Here is an 18,263-nt window from a genome sequence, read left to right as displayed (position 1 = left end):
TCATTGATACCTCAAAATCGCTGTATCGCCCATCATATCTTCTGTATAGAAGCGCTTGTTAAAAGAAAGCGATCGCTATAGCTATAAAAAATAGCCGTGATTCAAAAATATCCATATCTATTTTCACAGATAGCTCAAAATAGCCATATCGTCCATCACAAGTATAGAAGCGCTTGTTAAAATAAAGCGATCGCTATAGCTATAAAAAATAGCCGTGATTCAAAAATAGCCATGTCTATTTTCACTGATAGCTCAAAATAGCCATATCGTCCATCACTACTAGCCACTGTGCACCACAAGATCATGCCGACTGCCTTCCTTGCTGATCCATTAAAGATGCGAAACCATAACAAATCTCGATATATCTTAAATTTTATCTTTTGAGTTGTATATTTATTAGGGTGGTCCTTGTTTTTGAACTTTAAAAAAATGGCCGGGGCACCCTGTCATATGATTCTCCTCAGAAAAAAAATTAATACGTATTTTTTTATTTTAGTTTTAGAAGCATTTTAGAGGTCGCTACCATGCATCAAAGTTTTGGAAAACGACTTTTGAAGAGACAAAATACCTATGAATCCGTAATATTATCTAAAGGCATGCTTTTATTAGTATATGTATTAGAGTGATTCAAAAAAATTGCCACCCCTTATGGTTAAGTTAGAGCACTAATTTTTTCCAAGGCTAATATTTTCCAAGGCCTAAAGTTTCAGGGGGTAAGACCGAAAAAACAAATTTTTTTTAATTTGAATCACCCTAATGTATATATTCAGTTGATATTGAAATCAAAAAGTAAGAACTTATGTTATTATTGAAAACATCGAATTTGAACTTCTAAATAGTAGCATGCTTTGATTTGTTTATAAGTGAAAATAAGTTTTTAAATTCAAAAACTAGGTGGCGTTGCATGACCGTGAACTACATTTTTTTTTAAATTGTAACCCGAGTTGGCTTTGCACACACCTTTCTATACATTGGTTTGTGTTTTATAAGTGAAGCTGTTGAAACATTTTTCAAATTGAGCACCCAGTAGGCGCTGCATGGCCGTAAGCTAAAATTTTTTTTAAATAGTAACACGAGTTGGCCTTGAATCTTTGCATTTAGTTGTAACTTTTCTGTATTTTAAAGTGTACGGGTTGCCTGTTATAAGTTATCATGGCGTCTACAAGTAAAAAAGCTAGTCTATCAACTAGAAACAAAACCAATATTTGGCTTTTCGGACAATCAATACCAAATCTCAATCAGTCAAAGTTGCCTTCTTTTGGCGAAGTGTTACGTTTATTCTTTTATTACAAAAATGAAGAAAAAAAAAAATGTTCGGGATTCTGCGAATCTTGCCGCATGTGAAGTCATAAAGTTATGGGAAAAGGCCAGTATACCAACAAGATTGAAAAAGCATGTGATCAATAAAATAGAAAAACTCTTCAATGAATGGCGTAATCTAAAAACAAAAAAAAACGTTCGAAGAAGTTACAACAAAAGGAACAATCCTGGCATCGTAACTTAGAAGATCTGTTTGATATCGCGCATTCTGAAGCTTTGATTATTATGACAATAGAAGAGGATAAACAGTTCTTACTAGCACAGCGACAGCAAAACCGACCGGGTTTAATTGGCTCTGTAGATAAAAAAAAAATAAGGAAATGTGATCAGATAAAAAAGAAAGCCGAACACATGCAACAATTGCGTGAAAAGGAAAATAAAAGCATCTCGGCTATGACAGAAAAGGTCCTACTTTCTTTATCGACCACAAGCGAAGAATCGTCTGGATCTGATTTCGAAATTGAAGTCAAGACGTTGAAGACGTTGAAGTCAAACCCCCCCAAAAAAAACGAGCTCGTCAAAATTTAATCAGTAGCGACCTATCTGCTAGCCTCGATGTTGCTAAATTAAGTGATAGAAAAGCCACTATGGTCGTGTCATCTACCTTAAAGAGTGTTGGTGTCAATCTTTCAGAGTTTAATGTGAATAGGTCTTCAATACGTCGAAATCGTATAAAAAATCGGAAAACACTGGTGGAATCCCTTAAAAGAGAATTTAAACCTGACGTACCACCTACAATTCATTGGGATGGCAAAATTATTGAGGATATAAACTGTAGATCGGTTACCAATTTTGGTATCTGGGGTTGGTATTGATCAGCTCCTGGGGGTTCCAAAACTTGAACATGGAACAGGCGCAGCATATGCACAGCTGTGCACGAAACAATAAAGTCATGGAGTTTAACAGATAAAATTAAATGTGTTTGTTTTGACACTACATCTGTTAATACGGGCCTAAAAAATGGTGCTTGTATTCTTTTGTAGCAAAAAATGGAGGAAGATATGCTTCGGCTGGCTTGTCGTCATCACATAATGGAGATTTTATTAGAAGCGGTAGTGGTACAATCCTTGGGCCCCTCTAGCGGGCCTGATATTCAGTTATTTAAAAGATTTAAGAAGAACTGGCATAGAATCAACCAAAACGAATATACCACAGTAATTAATGACGCAAATTCATCACACATCATTAATAATTTTGCGGCAGACATGCTTTCTTTTGCCCAAAAACATCTCCTAGCATATCAACCCCGAGATGATTATAAAGAGTTGCTGAACCTTACTATAATTTATTTGGGAGGAGTCCCTGAAAAAGGGGTTTCTTTTAGAAGACCTGCTGGGCTACACCGTGCTAGATGGATGGCAAAATCTATCTATTGTTTAAAGATTTTTCTATTTAAAGACCAGTTTAAGCTAACGAAACAGGAAGAAACAGCAGTGAAAGATATATGCCTTTTTACAGTTATTATTTATATTAAATACTGGTATGAGGCTCCTGTAGGATCCTTCGCACCAAGAAACGATCTACAGTTATTAAAAGACCTTGCATCGTATGAAGTTGTAAATGAGCCGTAGCCAAAGTAGCCATGAAAAAAATACTTGGGCAGTTGTGGTATTTGTCGGAAGAGCTAGTGTCTTTTGCTTTTTTTGACGATCAAATTCCAATACAAGAAAAGAAAAAAATGGTGGATGCGCTGGGAGTCGAAGGCTTAGAGGACTGTCCAAAAAGAAAACAAATCAACATCAAATACATCTCTGACATGGGTATAGAAGATTTTGTAACCAGCAACTCTTTACGATTTTTCAACATAATGGGCGTATCGTGTCAGTTTTTGAGAAAAGATGTGCAAACTTGGGAGGATGATCCAGAATTTGAAGCTGCGAAGAAAATCGTTCATTCCATGCGGGTAATAAATGATATAGCTGAACGTGGTGGCTTTAATGGAAGAATATAATAAGTTATTAACAAATGATGAAGAGCAAAAGCAATATCTACTTTTGTTGGTGAAAGATTACAGAAAGAAATATCCAGATACAAAAAAATCAACTCTTCTTAATAATAGGTTATCTGCTTAATTATTAAAAGTATTTTTATTTTGAAATTGTTACTTTTGCGAATCCTTTATAATACTAAATAAAATTTTATACTTAACATTTTTATAAAAGTTCAAACGCTGGTAGCGACCCCTAAATATTTTAGAATTTTTTTTTGTTTTACTGAAAAATTAGTTTCTCGGGATAGAGAATCGAATGAAACGGTGCCCGAAAGAAATAAAAACAAAATTTTTTTTTACCCATATAAGGACCACCCTAATATTTATATATCTTTTATATTATTCAGTCGAACATAGCTTGTCGTCGACTTTAAATAATAAATAAATAAATGTCTTCAACCTGTCTCTTTCCACCTTTGTCATACCGGAGAAATGGAAAATGGTCAAGGTGGTCGCGCCACTAAAGCCTGGGAAACCAGCTAACATAGGAGAGTTGTTGTTGTTGTAGCGATAAGGTTGCTCCCCGAAGGCTCTGGGGAGTGTTATCGATGTGATGGTGCTTTGCCGGACACGGGTCCGGTACGCTCCGGTAACACAGCACCATTAAGGTGCTAGCCCGACCATCTCGGGAACGATTTATGTGGCCACATTAAACCTTCAGGCCATTATTTCCCTCCCCACCCCCAAGTTCCATGAGGAGCTTGGCATACCTACCGCGGGTATATTCTGATCCCGCTGACCTGCTGAGGTAACATAGGAGTCATATCGCCCGATATCTCTCCTATCGCCAGTAGCCAAGACGCTTGAAGCCATTTTGCACCCTACTTCAAAGCAAATTTGCAGATAGCCTGCCATCAGCATGTCTTCAGAAAACTCCATAGCACCACCACCGCGCTAAATGCCATCAGCACCCAGATAAATTGCGGTTTAAATCAAAACCCCCACCATAGAACAGTACTCTTTGCGCTAGACCTATCAAAACTTTTTATACGGTCAACCATGGCACGTTACTGCAAGACCTGGAAGGGTTTATCCTTCCCCCTCTGTCTTAAAAGGTGGACCGCAAATTATCTGGGTGGTCGGCAGGCATCGGCGCAATTTAGAAATGAAGCATCAAAACCAAGAAGAATTAAACAGGGGGTGCCACAGGGTGGTGTCCTATCCCACTTTTGTTTAATTTCTACATATCTAAACTACCTTCGCCACCAGAAGGAGTTACTATCGTTTCCTACGCCGATGACTGCACAATAATGGCCACAGGCCCAAAGATCGATGAGCTTTGCAACAGAATAAGCGGCTACCTCCCTGATCTCTACAGTTGTTTCGCCTCGCGCAACCTGGCATTATCACCGACTAAATCCTCCGCGACCTTATTTACAACATGGACGTTCCAATTGTCGACTATTTTGAACATCCACGTCGATGGCACTACGCTACCGACTGTCCTACACTCCAAAATCTTGGGTGTGACGTTTGATCAGGATCTATATTTTGGTGCTCAAATCCTTTGCTGGTAGCATTTGGGGAAAAGACAAAGAAATGCTCATTACCACATATAAAGCAATTGGCCAGCCGATTGCGTGCTACGTGTCCCTTATATGGTCGCCAAGCCTAAAAATTACTCACTGGAATAAGCTACAGGCCTGCCAAAATACTGCTCTCAGAACCGCCACGGGCTGTCTTCTTATGTCCCCAGAACACCATCTACATAATGTGGCGAGAATACTCCCCATCAGGGAGAGAAATGAGATGCTAACCAAACAGTTCCTGTTGAATACTTAGAAACCTGGGCATCCCAACAGACATCTGATGGATGAGCCAACACCGCCTAGGGACTTAAGGAGTCATCTTCGTAAGCATTTTGAGGAAATAAGGCGCCTGACAACTCAGCCGTATGAAGCAAAAAACACAAGCAGGTCCTTGGTGAACTCCACAAACAGGCGTCGGACCTTTATGCCAGGAATTGCCCGGTGAATCCAGTACTCAAAGAACAGTACCCAAAACTTGCTGAAGAGGAACGCATACTCCCCAGGGAAACGCGAGTTACTATGGCTCAACTTCGTTCTGGATACTGTAACAGGTTAAACTCTTACATATCCAGAATCAACCCCGACATACAAAATGTATGCCCCGCTTGCAATGCGTCCCCACATGACACGAACCATCTCTTTAATTGTAATGTGGAACCAAGGCCTCTAACACCCCTTTCATTATGGGCCACCCCTGATGAAACAGCAAGTTTCCTTGGACTCCCCTTAGAGGATATTGATGACAATTTGTGATCGGTCGCAGCTATTAGGTGGGGCGAAGCATTGCTACAACAACAACAAACAGTGAAGCTAAGAGGGAAGAGATTATTTCACATACACATATGTTGTCATCACTTCAGAGCAGCAGTTATTACTCACACATACACACGCATATAATTAGAAGAAAAAAGTACATACCAGATACATAAACGAGAAATAAATAAGCAGCTGTTCGAGTAGGTTGTTCGTTTGGAGAAATATGCTACCGAGGTAACAGAGAGTATAAAAGCAGCGCAAGCTGAGGAATTATCAATCAGTTTGATTTTTGATATTAGTGAAGTACGAGTTAATTGTACTATTTAGGTACTACCTCTAAAGTAGTCTAAATCAAGAACGTTAACAGAAGCTGCAAAATCATCAGGAATCCAAAATTTGCTAAAATATTATATAAGCAAAGAACTTACCTGGACGACGTTTTGTTCAGAAACTTGAGAGCCGATAGCGAATCGACGTTTTAATTGCTTTTCTATGCGGTTTAAAATTTCTTGGTCCTCTTCTGTAGAGAAACCCTCAACTCCAGCCAAAGAGCCTGTGGTTGCAGCTTCTAGGGTAGAAACTTGGAACAGCCTCAAGGACTCGTTAACGTGCTCATCGGTTGCAAAAGGGAGAAGTCGCATTTTAGCCAAAGACTCTGATATACGAATTATTGCTTCTAATTGACGCACAGTAATTGGTATACTTAGTCGCTTGTCTGCAGATTTTTCTTGTTGTCCCGCTCCACTTCGCATTAGAACATATCGGCTTTTTAGCTTTTCACCAGCTTCTTCGCTTAAGCGGGGTCCACAATGAGTGCGACAGTAATGGACATATTTTTTAAATGTTGAAAGAGAAATTTCCCCCTCTGCCCGTTCCAAAGGAGTATTTTTATTTGATGACAAATGGACATTAATAACGTGCTTCGCCATTGTGATGTCTCGCTGTTCATCATGTACATCTTTAACAATAAAAATCATATCAAACCGAGATAATATGGTTGGCATGAAGTCAATATTTTCTTCTCCTTTTGTATCGTCCCATCGTCCAAATATAGAGTTAGCAGCAGCTAGTACGGAACACCGAGAATTTAGAGTTGTTGTGATTCCCGCCTTTGCTATTGAAATTGTTTGCTGTTCCATTGCTTCGTGTATTGCTACACGATCATCTTCGCGCATTTTATCAAACTCATCAATACAAACAACACCACCATCAGCAAGTACCATTGCTCCGCCCTCCATTACAAAGTTTCGCTGTTGAAAATCAAAATAGTTTTAAAACCAAAATCGGATAAAAATAATACGGCAACTTACTGTAGCTGGATCCTTTATAACTGAAGCTGTCAAACCTGCGGCACTAGATCCTTTTCCAGATGTGTATACCCCAATTGGAGCTACTCTTTCAACAAACTTTAACAGCTGTGACTTCGCTGTACCTGGATCGCCCAAAAGTAAAACGTTGATATCACCGCGCCTGTTCAATCCATCCGGTAATCGCTTTCTTGAACCACCAAATAGCATACAAGTTATTGCCTTTTTTATATCTTCTGAGCCAAAAATACTCGGTGCCAGTGATTTTGATAAGCGTTCATATATATCGGGCGAAGCAGCCATCCTGCGGAATATCTCTTCTTCTTCTGTTGTGATATTACTATATCGTGAGATTGCCCCAGAACTCTCTGAATCTACAGTTATGCCCACAACGCGCATGTAAGGCGCACGAACACCCACAACAGCTTTCTCACGTCCATCTTTTCGAGATGGCTTACCCACTTTTCGAATTGAATATATACCTTGTATAAGAACCCTATTGCCTGGCACAACACGTTCACATAATGATCTTTCACAAAACAATTGTAAATGTCTGGGAATTTCGCCCTGTGGCACGTAATCAGGTAACTCTTGCAATTTCAGTAGTTGAAAGTCCACACACTTGCATTTATCAGGCATTATGAAAAAAGGATCTAAAGGACATTGAGGACGACCTGCTTGCTCAGATGTACATTTACGCGGAAGAGCAAATCCCTCTAAACCAGGGTTAACTTTTAAGTTTGGTATTACTGTGCTACAAGATTGACACATAATTGACATCCGGGTTGCTTTTGCTTTTATACCAGATGCTGATACAATTATACCAGCAATTTTAACTAATTTTGAAACGCTATCCGACTTCAAATCTCGAACATTCGTTGGATTGGCTTTGGATGTGACAAGAATTTGAATATCATGTAACAGACTTTCTTGCTCTGGCCGGGGTGATGTTATCTCATCTGCATAATCTCTGGCTGCTTCTTCGAAAATTTGCAAATGCTCAGTTGGTTGTTTACACAGCTTATCCGCCAGAACTTCATCGAATCCAGTTAAGTCCTCTAATTCAACTTCCAGAAAATATCGCCCATTTAAATAATTTCTTTTCAACGTATCTCTGAAATAAGGAACAAAGGATATATCATAAACCGCCTGAATAGCATCAGCAAAAAGTAAAATATATGAAACGACCAGCTATACATGAAGCATTCTACTGTGGTACGGAGCAAATAGTACATTTTTTACTTTTTTCCTCATTCACAAATATAGATATTGTGTGGTAAATAGCCAACCAAAACCGAAAGTTTTGAAATATTTATAGTGTGCGAAGAATTCCCATAAGCAGCATTTATAGTCACGAGTACTATACATAATAGATGATTACATAACTTCAGTCCCCCCAGCGGGTTAGGGGCCCTAGAATATACCCGCGGCAGGTTTCCTGTTGTTGTTGTAGCAGTGCTTCGCCCCATCCAATAGGTGCGACCGATCACAAATTGTCATCAATGTCATCTAAGGGCAGTAGAAGGAAACTTGTTTTAACAAGGGTGGACCATAGTGAGTGGGGTGCTGTTGATGTTGTTGTATTAACGATAAAGACAATGCCCGAAGGCTTTGTGGAGTGTTATCGATGTAGATGGTCCTTTGCCGGATATAGATCCGATACGATCCGGTAACAAAGCACCATTAAGGTACTAGCCCGACCATTTCGGGAACGATTTATATGACCAAATTAAACCGTCAGGCCATCCCCCCTCCCACCCCCTAATTCCATGAGGAGCTTGGGGTCGCCAGAGCCTCGTCTGTTAATGAAACAGAATTCCCCGCGGCTAGGTGAGGTTGACAATTGGGTTGGAGAAGCTATATATTGCGCTGGCAACCCCTTGAGAGGGTTGCGCTACACAACCCCTTGACACAAGCGGGGAGAGGCGTTGGTTCCACAATACCCACAAAGAGATGGTTGGTGTCATGTGGAGACACATTACAAGCAGGGCATATGTTTTGTATGTCGGGGTTGATTCTGAATAGGTAAGAGTTTAACCTGTTACAGTATCCAGATCGAAGTTGAGCTAGAGTGACTCGTGTTTCCCTAGGGAGAGTGCGTTCCTGTTGTTGTTGTTGTTGTAGCAGTGCTTCGCCCCACCTAACAGCCGCGACCGATCATAAATTGTATCCTCTAACGGGAGTCCAAGGAAACTTGCTGTTTCAACAGGGATGCACCATAAGGAAACGGGTGTTAGAGGCTTTGGTTCCACATTACAATTAAAGAGATGGTTGGTGTCATGTGGGGACACATTGCAAGCGGGGCATACATTTTGTATGTCGGGGTTGATTCTGGATAGGTAAGAGTTTAACCTGTTACAGTATCCAGAACGAAGTTGAGCAAGAGTGACACGCGTTTCCCTGGGGAGTATGCGTGCCTCTTCCGCAAGTTTTGGATACTTTTCTTTGAGTACTGGATTCACCGAGCAATTCCCGGCATAAAGGTCCGACGCCTGTTTGTGGAGTTCACCAAGGACCTGCTTGTGTTTTTTTGCTTCATACGGCTGGGTTCTCAGGTGCCGTATTTACTCAAAATGCTTACGGAGATGACTCCTTAAGACCCCAGGCGGTGCTGGTTCATCAATCAGATGTCTGTTGGAATGCTCAGGTTTCTGGGTATTCAACAGGAACTGTTTGGTCAGCATCTCATTTCTCTCCCTGATGGGGAGTATTCTCGCCTTATTATGCAGATGGTGTTCTGGGGACATAAGAAGACAGCCCGTGGCAATTCTGAGAGCAGTATTTTGGCAGACCTGTAGCTTCTTCCAGTGGGTAATTTTTAGGCTTGGCGACCATATGGGTGACGCGTAGCACGTAATCGGCTGGCTGATTGCTTTGTATGTAGTTATTGTTGTTGTTGTAGCAGTGCTTCGCCCCACCTAACAGACGCGACCGATCACAAACTGTTATCAACATCCTCTAACGGGAGTCCAAGGAAACTTGCTGTTTCAACAGGGGTGGACCATAGGGAAAGGGGTGTTAGAGGCGTTGGTTCCACATTACAATTAAAGAGATGGTTGGTGTCATGTGGGGACACATTGCAAGCGGGGCATACATTTTGTATGTCGGGGTTGATTCTGGATAGGTAAGAGTTTAACCTGTTACAGTATCCAGAACGAAGTTGAGCCAGAGTGACACGCGTTTCCCTGGGGAGTATGCGTTCCTCTTCCGCAAGTTTTGGATACTTTACTTTGAGTACTGGGTTCACCGGGCAATTCCCGGCATAAAGGTCCGACGCCTGTTTGTGAAGTTCACCAAGGACCTGCTTGTGTTTTTTCGCTTCATACGGCTGTGTTCTCAGATGCCGTATTTCCTCAAAATGCTTACAGAGATGACTCCTTAAGCCCCTAGGCGGTGCTGGCTCGTCAATCAGATGTCTGTTGGGATGCCCAGGTTTCTGGGTATTCAACAGGAACTGTTTGGTCAGCATCTCGTTTCTTTCCCTGATGGGGAGTATTCTCGCCTCATTATGTAGATGGTGTTCTGGGGACATAAGAAGACAGCCCGTGGCAATTCTGAGAGCAGTATTTTGGCAGGCCTGTAGCTTCTTCCAGTGGGTAATTTTTAGGCTTCGCGACCATATGGGTGACGCGTAGCACGTAATCGGCTGGCTAATTGCTTTGTATGTAGTCATGAGCGTTTCTTTATCTTTTCCCCAGGTACTGCCAGCAAGGGATTTGAGGATTTTGTTACGGCTCTGAATTCTCGGAACAATTGCGGCTGCGTGCTCACCAAAATGTAGATCCTGATCAAACGTCACACCCAAGATTTTGGGGTGTAGGACAGTCGGTAGCGTAGAGCCATCGACGTGGATGTTCAAAATGGTCGACATTTGGGACGTCCATGTTGTAAATAAGGTCGCGGAAGATTTAGTCGGTGATAATGCCAGGTTTCGCGAGGCGAAAAAACTGGAGAGATCAGGGAGGTAGCCGTTTATTTTATTGCATAGCTCATCGATCTGTGGGCCTGGGCCTGTGGCCATTACTGTGCAGTCATCGGCGTAGGAAACGATTGTGACTCCTTCCGGTGGTGAAGGTAGCTTAGATATGTAGAAATTAAACAAAAGTGGGGATAGGACACCACCCTGTGGCACCCCTTGTTTAATTCTCCTTGGCTTTGATGTTTCGTTTCTAAATAGCACCGATGCCTGCCGACCACCCAGATAATTTGCGGTCCACCTTTTAAGACATGGGGGAAGGGTAGACCCTTCCAGGTCTTGCAGTAACGAGCCGTGGTTGACCGTATCAAAAGCTTTTGATAGGTCTAGCGCTACGAGTACTGTTCTATGGTGGGGGTTTTGATTTAAACCGCAATTTATCTGGGTGCTAATGGCATTTAGCGCGGAGGTAGTGCTATGGAGTTTTCTGAAGCCATGCTGATGGGAGGCTAGTTGCAAATTTGCTTGGAAATAAGGGAGCAAAATGGCTTCGAGCGTCTTTGCTACTGGCGATAGGAGAGATATCGGACGATACGACTCTCCTATGTTAGCTGGTTTACCAGGCTTTAGTAGCGGGACCACCTTGGCCATTCTCCATTTCTCGGGTATGACAAAGGTGGAAAGAGACAGGTTGAAGACCTGCGCTAAATATTTGAAACCCTCTTTCCCTAGGCTTTTAAGCATCGGCATGGCTATGCCGTCTGGGCCCACTGCTTTGGATGGTTTAGCGCGACCAATGGCGTCCTCAACCTCTTTAGCGGTGATGGTGATTGGTGACGCGCTGAATTTGTGTTTATGTGCGTGTCTGTTGGCCCTCCGTCTAACTTTGTCGACCGTAGAATGCATTATATATTGTCGGCAGAAAGCGCTCGCGCATTTTTTCGCATCCGACAGCACTTTGTCGCCAAAGGCGATGGAAACTTTGTCTTTGTGCTTAGTCGGATTCGATAGGGACTTTACGGTGGACCAAAGTTTACCCACACCGGTAGAGAGGTTACAACCTCTTAGGTGCTCCTCCCATTTCGCCCGCTTGTGTTCATCCACAAGCAATCTGATGCGTTGGTTTATATCCCTTATTTGGGGGTCGCCTGGATCAAGCTGCCTTATAAGGTCACGTTCTCTCGCTAAGTTTGCGGCCTCCGCCGGGAAGTGGGGCCGGATTTCGGGAATTCTCCCGGCGGGAATGAAACGTGCCGAGGCGGATTCAATGACCTTGCGGAAGGCACGCTCCCCTTGGCAGGCATCAGTCGGGATAGGGAGGGCAGCAAAGAGGTTGTCTGTAAAGGATTTATATTCTTCCCACTTTCCTTTTTTAAAGTTTGTGAAAGTGCGTTTTTCGGTGACGATGAAGTCGGCGGTACGCTCGAGCGAAACAAGTATAGGCAGGTGGTCGGATGCCAATGATACCATCGGCTGCCAGTTGACGCAGTTTACGAGTTCTGCGCTCACGATTGAGATATCTGGCGAACTGTGACAGCTTCCTACCATACGTGTGGGGGCGTCTCCGTTTATTGTGCAGAACGTCGTTTCTTCTATTTGATCCGCCAACATCTCGCCCCTACTGTCCGCCCGCAAATTTGAATGCCATAGATCATGATGGGCATTGAAGTCGCCTAAAATAATGCGATTGTTTCCAGTGAGTAAGGCTCTGATATTAGGGCGGTATCCACCGGGGCAACAGGTGGCAGGGGGGATGTAGATGTTGATGATTTCTAGGTTTGCATCGCCTGACCGGACAGATAGGCCTTGACGTTCTAAGACGTTGTCCCTGCGGTCGATGCCAGGATCAAATATGTGATATTGCACAGAGTGGTGTATTATAAACGCGAGGCCGCCTCCATTTCCGCTCTCGCGATCTTTTCTGTGGACATTATACCCAGAGCAGGTCTGCAATGCAGATCGTGCTGTGAGTTTAGTCTCTTGAATCGCAGCAATGCGGATGTTGTGCCGCTTCATGAAATTGACTATCTCCGTAATCTTCCCAGTTAGTCCATTACAGTTTAACTGCAGAATTCTGAAGTGCATGAGGGGAGACGTCGCCACTCTGGGGGTAAGTGACGGGTGACTACGCCTGGGTTGAGGAAGGCCAGGACGCAATTGCTGTTGTGGCCCTGGGACTGGGCGTCCTTGGGCAAGCATTGGGGTACCCGGATGATTTGGGTTTGCGACCTGGCAACATGGCGCTATGAAACCCGTCGAGGGGTTGCTGTCGCGGAGACCAGAACATCTAGGAAAGTGGCACCACCCAAGGCAGGAGCTGCATTGGGCGGATGTCGCAAACATATATATTCTGTGCTGGCAAACGGTGCAAACGGAGGTAGGGACTAGAGTCTGTTTCCCTGACCTACACGATTGCTACCGGAAAAGAGGGGGGAGAAGACGGGGGCAGGGGCTGTTGCTCAGCATTGCTTCCGACTCTACTACGAAGATTGTAGTTATGAGTGGTAGCAGCTGTTTGAGTTGTTGGCGCCGTAAGGCGCGAGCAGCAGCGGGTACTTGTTGTGGCTTGCTGAGCAGCGGGGCTGCTGGAAGGTAATGGGGGGGGCGCTTAGACGTAGACTACGGGGCGCCCTTGGGCGTGAACAGCAAGGAGCCACAAAAGATTTATAAAAGTTACGTGGACGTCGGGTTTTGGGATCAAGCCCAGAACAACCTGTCCGATGCAACCATCCCTTACACGAGACACACTGAACAGAGTATGACCGTCCTAAAAAGATTCTTTTCCGGCAGATGCAGCAAAACCATTTCTCAGGGCCGGGGTCAGGAGACGGACCCGGATTGGATTCGATACCTTCCCGGAGCAGGAGAATATGGAGTCCTGCTGCAAGGAGCTGCTGGGAGGATGACAATTTGTGGGAGGGACGAAACAAATTAAATGGGGTTACACTGAAATGACAGTCCTTGGTCTGGAAAAATCCCGAGTCGCTCCGGTACATAGAACCGACTGCCTGTATGTAGTCATGAGCGTTTCTTTATCTTTTCCCCAGGTACTGCCAGCGAGGGATTTGAGGATTTTGTTAGGGCTCTGAATTCTCGGAACAATTGCGGCTGCGTGCTCACCAAAATGTAGATCCTGATCAAACGTCACACCCAAAATTTTGGGGTGTAGGACAGTCGGTAGCGTAGTGCCATCGACGTGGATGTTCAAAATGGTCGACATTTGGGACGTCAATGCCAGGTTTCGCGAGGCGAAAAAACTGGAGAGATCAGGGAGGTAGCCGTTTATTTTATTGCATAGCTCATCGAGTGCGTTCCTCTTCTGCTAGTGTTGGTTACTGTTCTTTGAGTACAGGATTCACCGGGCAATTCCTGGCATAGAGGTCCGACGCCTGTTTGTGGAGCTCACTGAGGACCTGCTTGTGTTTTATAGCTTCATACGGCTGTGTTCTCAGGTGCCGTATTTCCTCATAATGCTTACAGAGATGACTCCTTAAGCCCCTCGGCGGTGTTGGCTCATCAATCAGATGTCTGTTGGGATGCCCAGGTTTCTGGGTATTCAACAAGAACTGTTTGGTTAGCATTTCATATCTCTCCCTAATGGGGAGTATTCTCACCTCATTATGTAGATGGTGTTCTGGGCACATAAGAAGACAACCCGTGGCGACTTCTTCCAGTGCGGCTCTGGATTTTCGGTACAATCGCGGCTGCATGTTCACCAAAATGTAGATCCTGATCAACGTCACACCCAAGATTTTGGGGTGTAAGACAGTCGGTAGCGTAGTGCCATTGACGTGGATGTTCAAAATGGTCGCCGATGATTTAGTCAGTGATGTCAGGTTTCGCGAGGCGAAAAAACTGGAGAGATCAGGGAAGTAGCTGTTTATTTTCTTGCAAAGCTCATCTGTGGGCCTGTGCCTGTGGTCATTATTGTGCAGTCATCGGCATAGGAAACGATAGTAACTCCTTCTGGTCGCGAAGGTGGAAAGGGACAGGTTGAAGACATGCGCTAAATATTTGAAACCCTCTTTACCTAGGCTTTTAAGCATCGGCATGGCTATGCCATCTGGGACCACTGCTTTAGATAGTTTAGCATGACTAATGGCATTCTCAACCTCTGTGGTGGTGATAATTACCTCGCGAATTGCGTGCGAACGGACGTGTATTTGGAGCTCGTAAATAGAATAAACATTATTAAGTCTGTGTGCTTTGATAGCCACTAAAAATTGGTGAAACTAGCAAAGTAGCGACCTGTGATGTTCCAGCATTAATAAAATGCCTTTCTTGTGAACTTCAATTATATTTTATTTAAACAAAAAGGTTGTGAAAATATATTTTGCTTGTGCAGTTTTGTGTAACTGTTAAGCAGAAATGTCGCAAAAAAATAAGAGGGGAAACAGGTGTACGATGTGAGGGTGTGTGCGGTAAGGTTTACCATAAAAGCATTGCGTGTGCATCGATGATTATGGCCTTAATTGTTTGCAAGGTTGTAAACTTTTAAAATTTATTTGTGATGATTGGATGACTTATGTTTCCAATATTGATGAGGCTTTAAGGGAAATCTTGGCTATCAGAGGTAAACAGAGTAAATTTGAAAGAGCAAAAAAGCGAAATTGAAAAAATGTTGAGTGAGCATAAAAGGGAAATAAGCGCTTCCATAACTCACAACGAAAGAGAGATGAAAATAATAGTAGAACAAATCTATAAGGTGAGCTCAGAAAAACTAGAGTTAATGAAAAAAATAGAATGATTGTGCTTGGAAAATAAGGATAAACTAAGTAAAGTTAGTATACCGAATGAGGCGTTCACTAACCAAAAGGATGAAATTATTAATGAAGTTAAAAAGGTTGCTAATATCTATAATGAGGCGTTTAATAAACAGAAAGAGGAAATTATAAAAGAGGTTAAGAAGGCTGCTAATCAGAATAAAGGTTTTGACGGTGCAAATGTTTCTACATATGCCACTGTTATAAAAGGCATCCCTCCAATTGTTATAAAGCCCAAAGTGAAACAAGCCATTGAGAAAAAAAGAACGGATTTAAACAAAATGGATCCATCCGATTTAAATATAGGAAGGGTACAAAACAAAAATAATGGCAGGATAATTATAAGCGCTAATACAGCAGGCGACATGGACAAAATTAAGAGATACGCTAACAGAAAAGTTGGATAAAAATGTGTATAATATAGCTGAGCCAAAAGTGTATTTGCCTAGAGTTGTGGTAGCTAATATTAGTGCAGAGCATACCAAGAGCGAAATAGTTAGCAGGATCCTTGTGCAGAATGATACACTGAGGAAAGCTAAAATGAAATGTATTACAATTAAACGCGCTAAGAAGTAAAATAGAGGACAACATATTAATGCAGTTATAGAAATAGAGCATAAATATTATGAGGCCATCCTGAGACATAAGAAAATTAATGTTGGATGGGATCGCTGCCCAATTTACGACGGTCATACTGTAAAAAGGTGCTGCAAATGTTTATGGTTTAACCACATAGCTGAAAATTGCACTCTGAAACAGAGATGTAGTAAATGTCTGGGAGAACATGGGGTAGAAAACTGCAAGGAGAGCATACCCATTAATAAATGGTAATTGCGTAGATGCCAATAACACTGGTTAAAGCCAGAATGGACCAGAGACGCCATTATGAAATTCGTATGTAAAATCACCCCCTGATTTCGAAAATAAAGGTTATTTTTAATTCTATGGTAACGTTTTTGGGATATTTACGAATAACGGTTTTTCCCAAAAAAAAAAAAAAATTGGGTCCACTTAATCGTACATATCTCAAGAACGAATTGAGCAATTCCAAAACGGTTTGAAGCTTTTAAAAGGTAATAAAATTTCCTATAAACTGTGCATACAACACAGCGCTAAGCCCTGCACATTCAAAGATAACGAACAATAATTACGGATTTTTTCCATTTTTTTTGTAAAAATATAAAAAAATTTGTATTTTCCGAGGAAGGATCTAGAAAACTTTTTATTTTTTGCAGATTTGTTTTTTTCTCCCTAAACTCTGTTTTATTACAAAATAAATAAGCTTTCATTCAACAAAATCAGCATTCATATAAATATTCCCATTTAATACTTAAGTACCCTACTGGTACATATGTGTTAGTATTCGTATATCAGTTAGTTTTTGTAGATTTTTTTGTTTTCTCTAAGCTCTGTTTTATTACAAAAAAAAAAATAACCTTTCATTCAACAAAATCGATGGACTACTACAAAAGTTATAAGCATTCAAGTAAATATATCCATTTAATACTTAAGTACCCTACTGGTACATATGTTTCAGTATTCGTATATCAGTTAGTTAGCGAATATTAACACATATGTACCAATAGGGTACTTAAGTATTAAATGGATATATTTACTTGAATGCTTATAACTTTTGTATTAGTCCATCGATTTTGTTAAGTGAAAGCTTATTTTTTTTTTTTTTTTTGTAATAAAACAGAGCTTAGAGAGAAAGAAACAAATCTGCAAAAAAAAAAAAGTTTTCGAGATGCCAATAACGCAAAGTACAAATTTTTTTATATTTTTACAAAAAAAAATGGAAAATGTCCGTAATGACTGTTCGTTATCTTTGAATCTGCAAGGCCTAGCAAAAAGTGTTGTATGCACAGTTTATAGCAAATTTTATTACCTTTTAAAAGCTTCAAACCGTTTGGAATTGCTCAATTCGTTCTTGAGATATACATATATGATTAAGGGGACCCAATTTTTTTTTTTTTCGGAAAAAACCGCTATTCGTAAATATCTCAAAAACATTACCATAGAATTAAAAAAAACCTTGATTTTCGAAATCAGGGGGTGTTTTTACATATGAATTTCATAATGACGTCTCTGGTGCAGAAAAAAATTGGAATTTGTGATCCAGTGTAATCAGTTAGGTTTTAAGCTCAATATAGACCATAACCTAATGAGTCATGACTGCCCAGTTTATCAAAGGAAGCTTAAACTTGGAAAAACAACGAGTTGGTTTTTAGCAACCAAGACGTACAAAGCCCAGTAATAAATGTTTTTGAGTTGAAATGTGTCTACTTGAATATTTGTAGTTTGTTAGCAAATAAAGCAGAGCTCAAAAAAATGATAGAAGAAGTGGATCCGAACATTGATTTATGCTCAGAAACACGTATAACTTCAGATATTCTTGATTCTGAAATTAATATTGCACCGCATACATTAATTCGCAGCGACTCTCATAGTAGACATATGTACGGCAGGGGTGGTTTTATTACTGAAAAAGGAAATCAAGTACAAAGTCAGATTTAATCGATTAATTGATAGAAATGTATGGTGTGCTATAGTAAAATTAAAGCAAGTGGACATTAAGTGGCAAATAGGTGTGTTGTACCATTCCCCAAGTTCTAGCGACAGTGAATTTTTAAATCACGTAGAGAGCATTTTATCAGAAGTATTTGAATCAGGTAAGAATTC

At 41.5% G+C, this 18,263-nt stretch overlaps 1 protein-coding gene across 2 annotated transcripts in view; it reads right to left on the bottom strand.

Moving 5' to 3' along the window:
* The window catches only part of Mcm5 (Minichromosome maintenance 5), a 127,060-nt gene that overhangs the window by 35,648 nt on the left and 73,149 nt on the right, over positions 1–18,263 (bottom strand). For both annotated transcript variants that reach the window (XM_067772870.1, XM_067772871.1), the window contains exons 2-3: positions 6,906–8,016; positions 6,024–6,845 (exon numbers count right to left, since the gene is read on the bottom strand). In XM_067772870.1, the coding sequence (XP_067628971.1) occupies positions 6,024–6,845; positions 6,906–8,016 (1,933 nt within the window). The remainder of the gene's footprint in view (positions 1–6,023; positions 6,846–6,905; positions 8,017–18,263) is intronic.

This window comes from Eurosta solidaginis, chromosome 3, assembly GCF_040869045.1.
Source record: "Eurosta solidaginis isolate ZX-2024a chromosome 3, ASM4086904v1, whole genome shotgun sequence".
NCBI classification, from domain to species: domain Eukaryota; kingdom Metazoa; phylum Arthropoda; class Insecta; order Diptera; family Tephritidae; genus Eurosta; species Eurosta solidaginis.
Note: the sequence above shows the minus strand (reverse complement) of the source record. Positions and strands in the feature narration are given on the sequence as shown.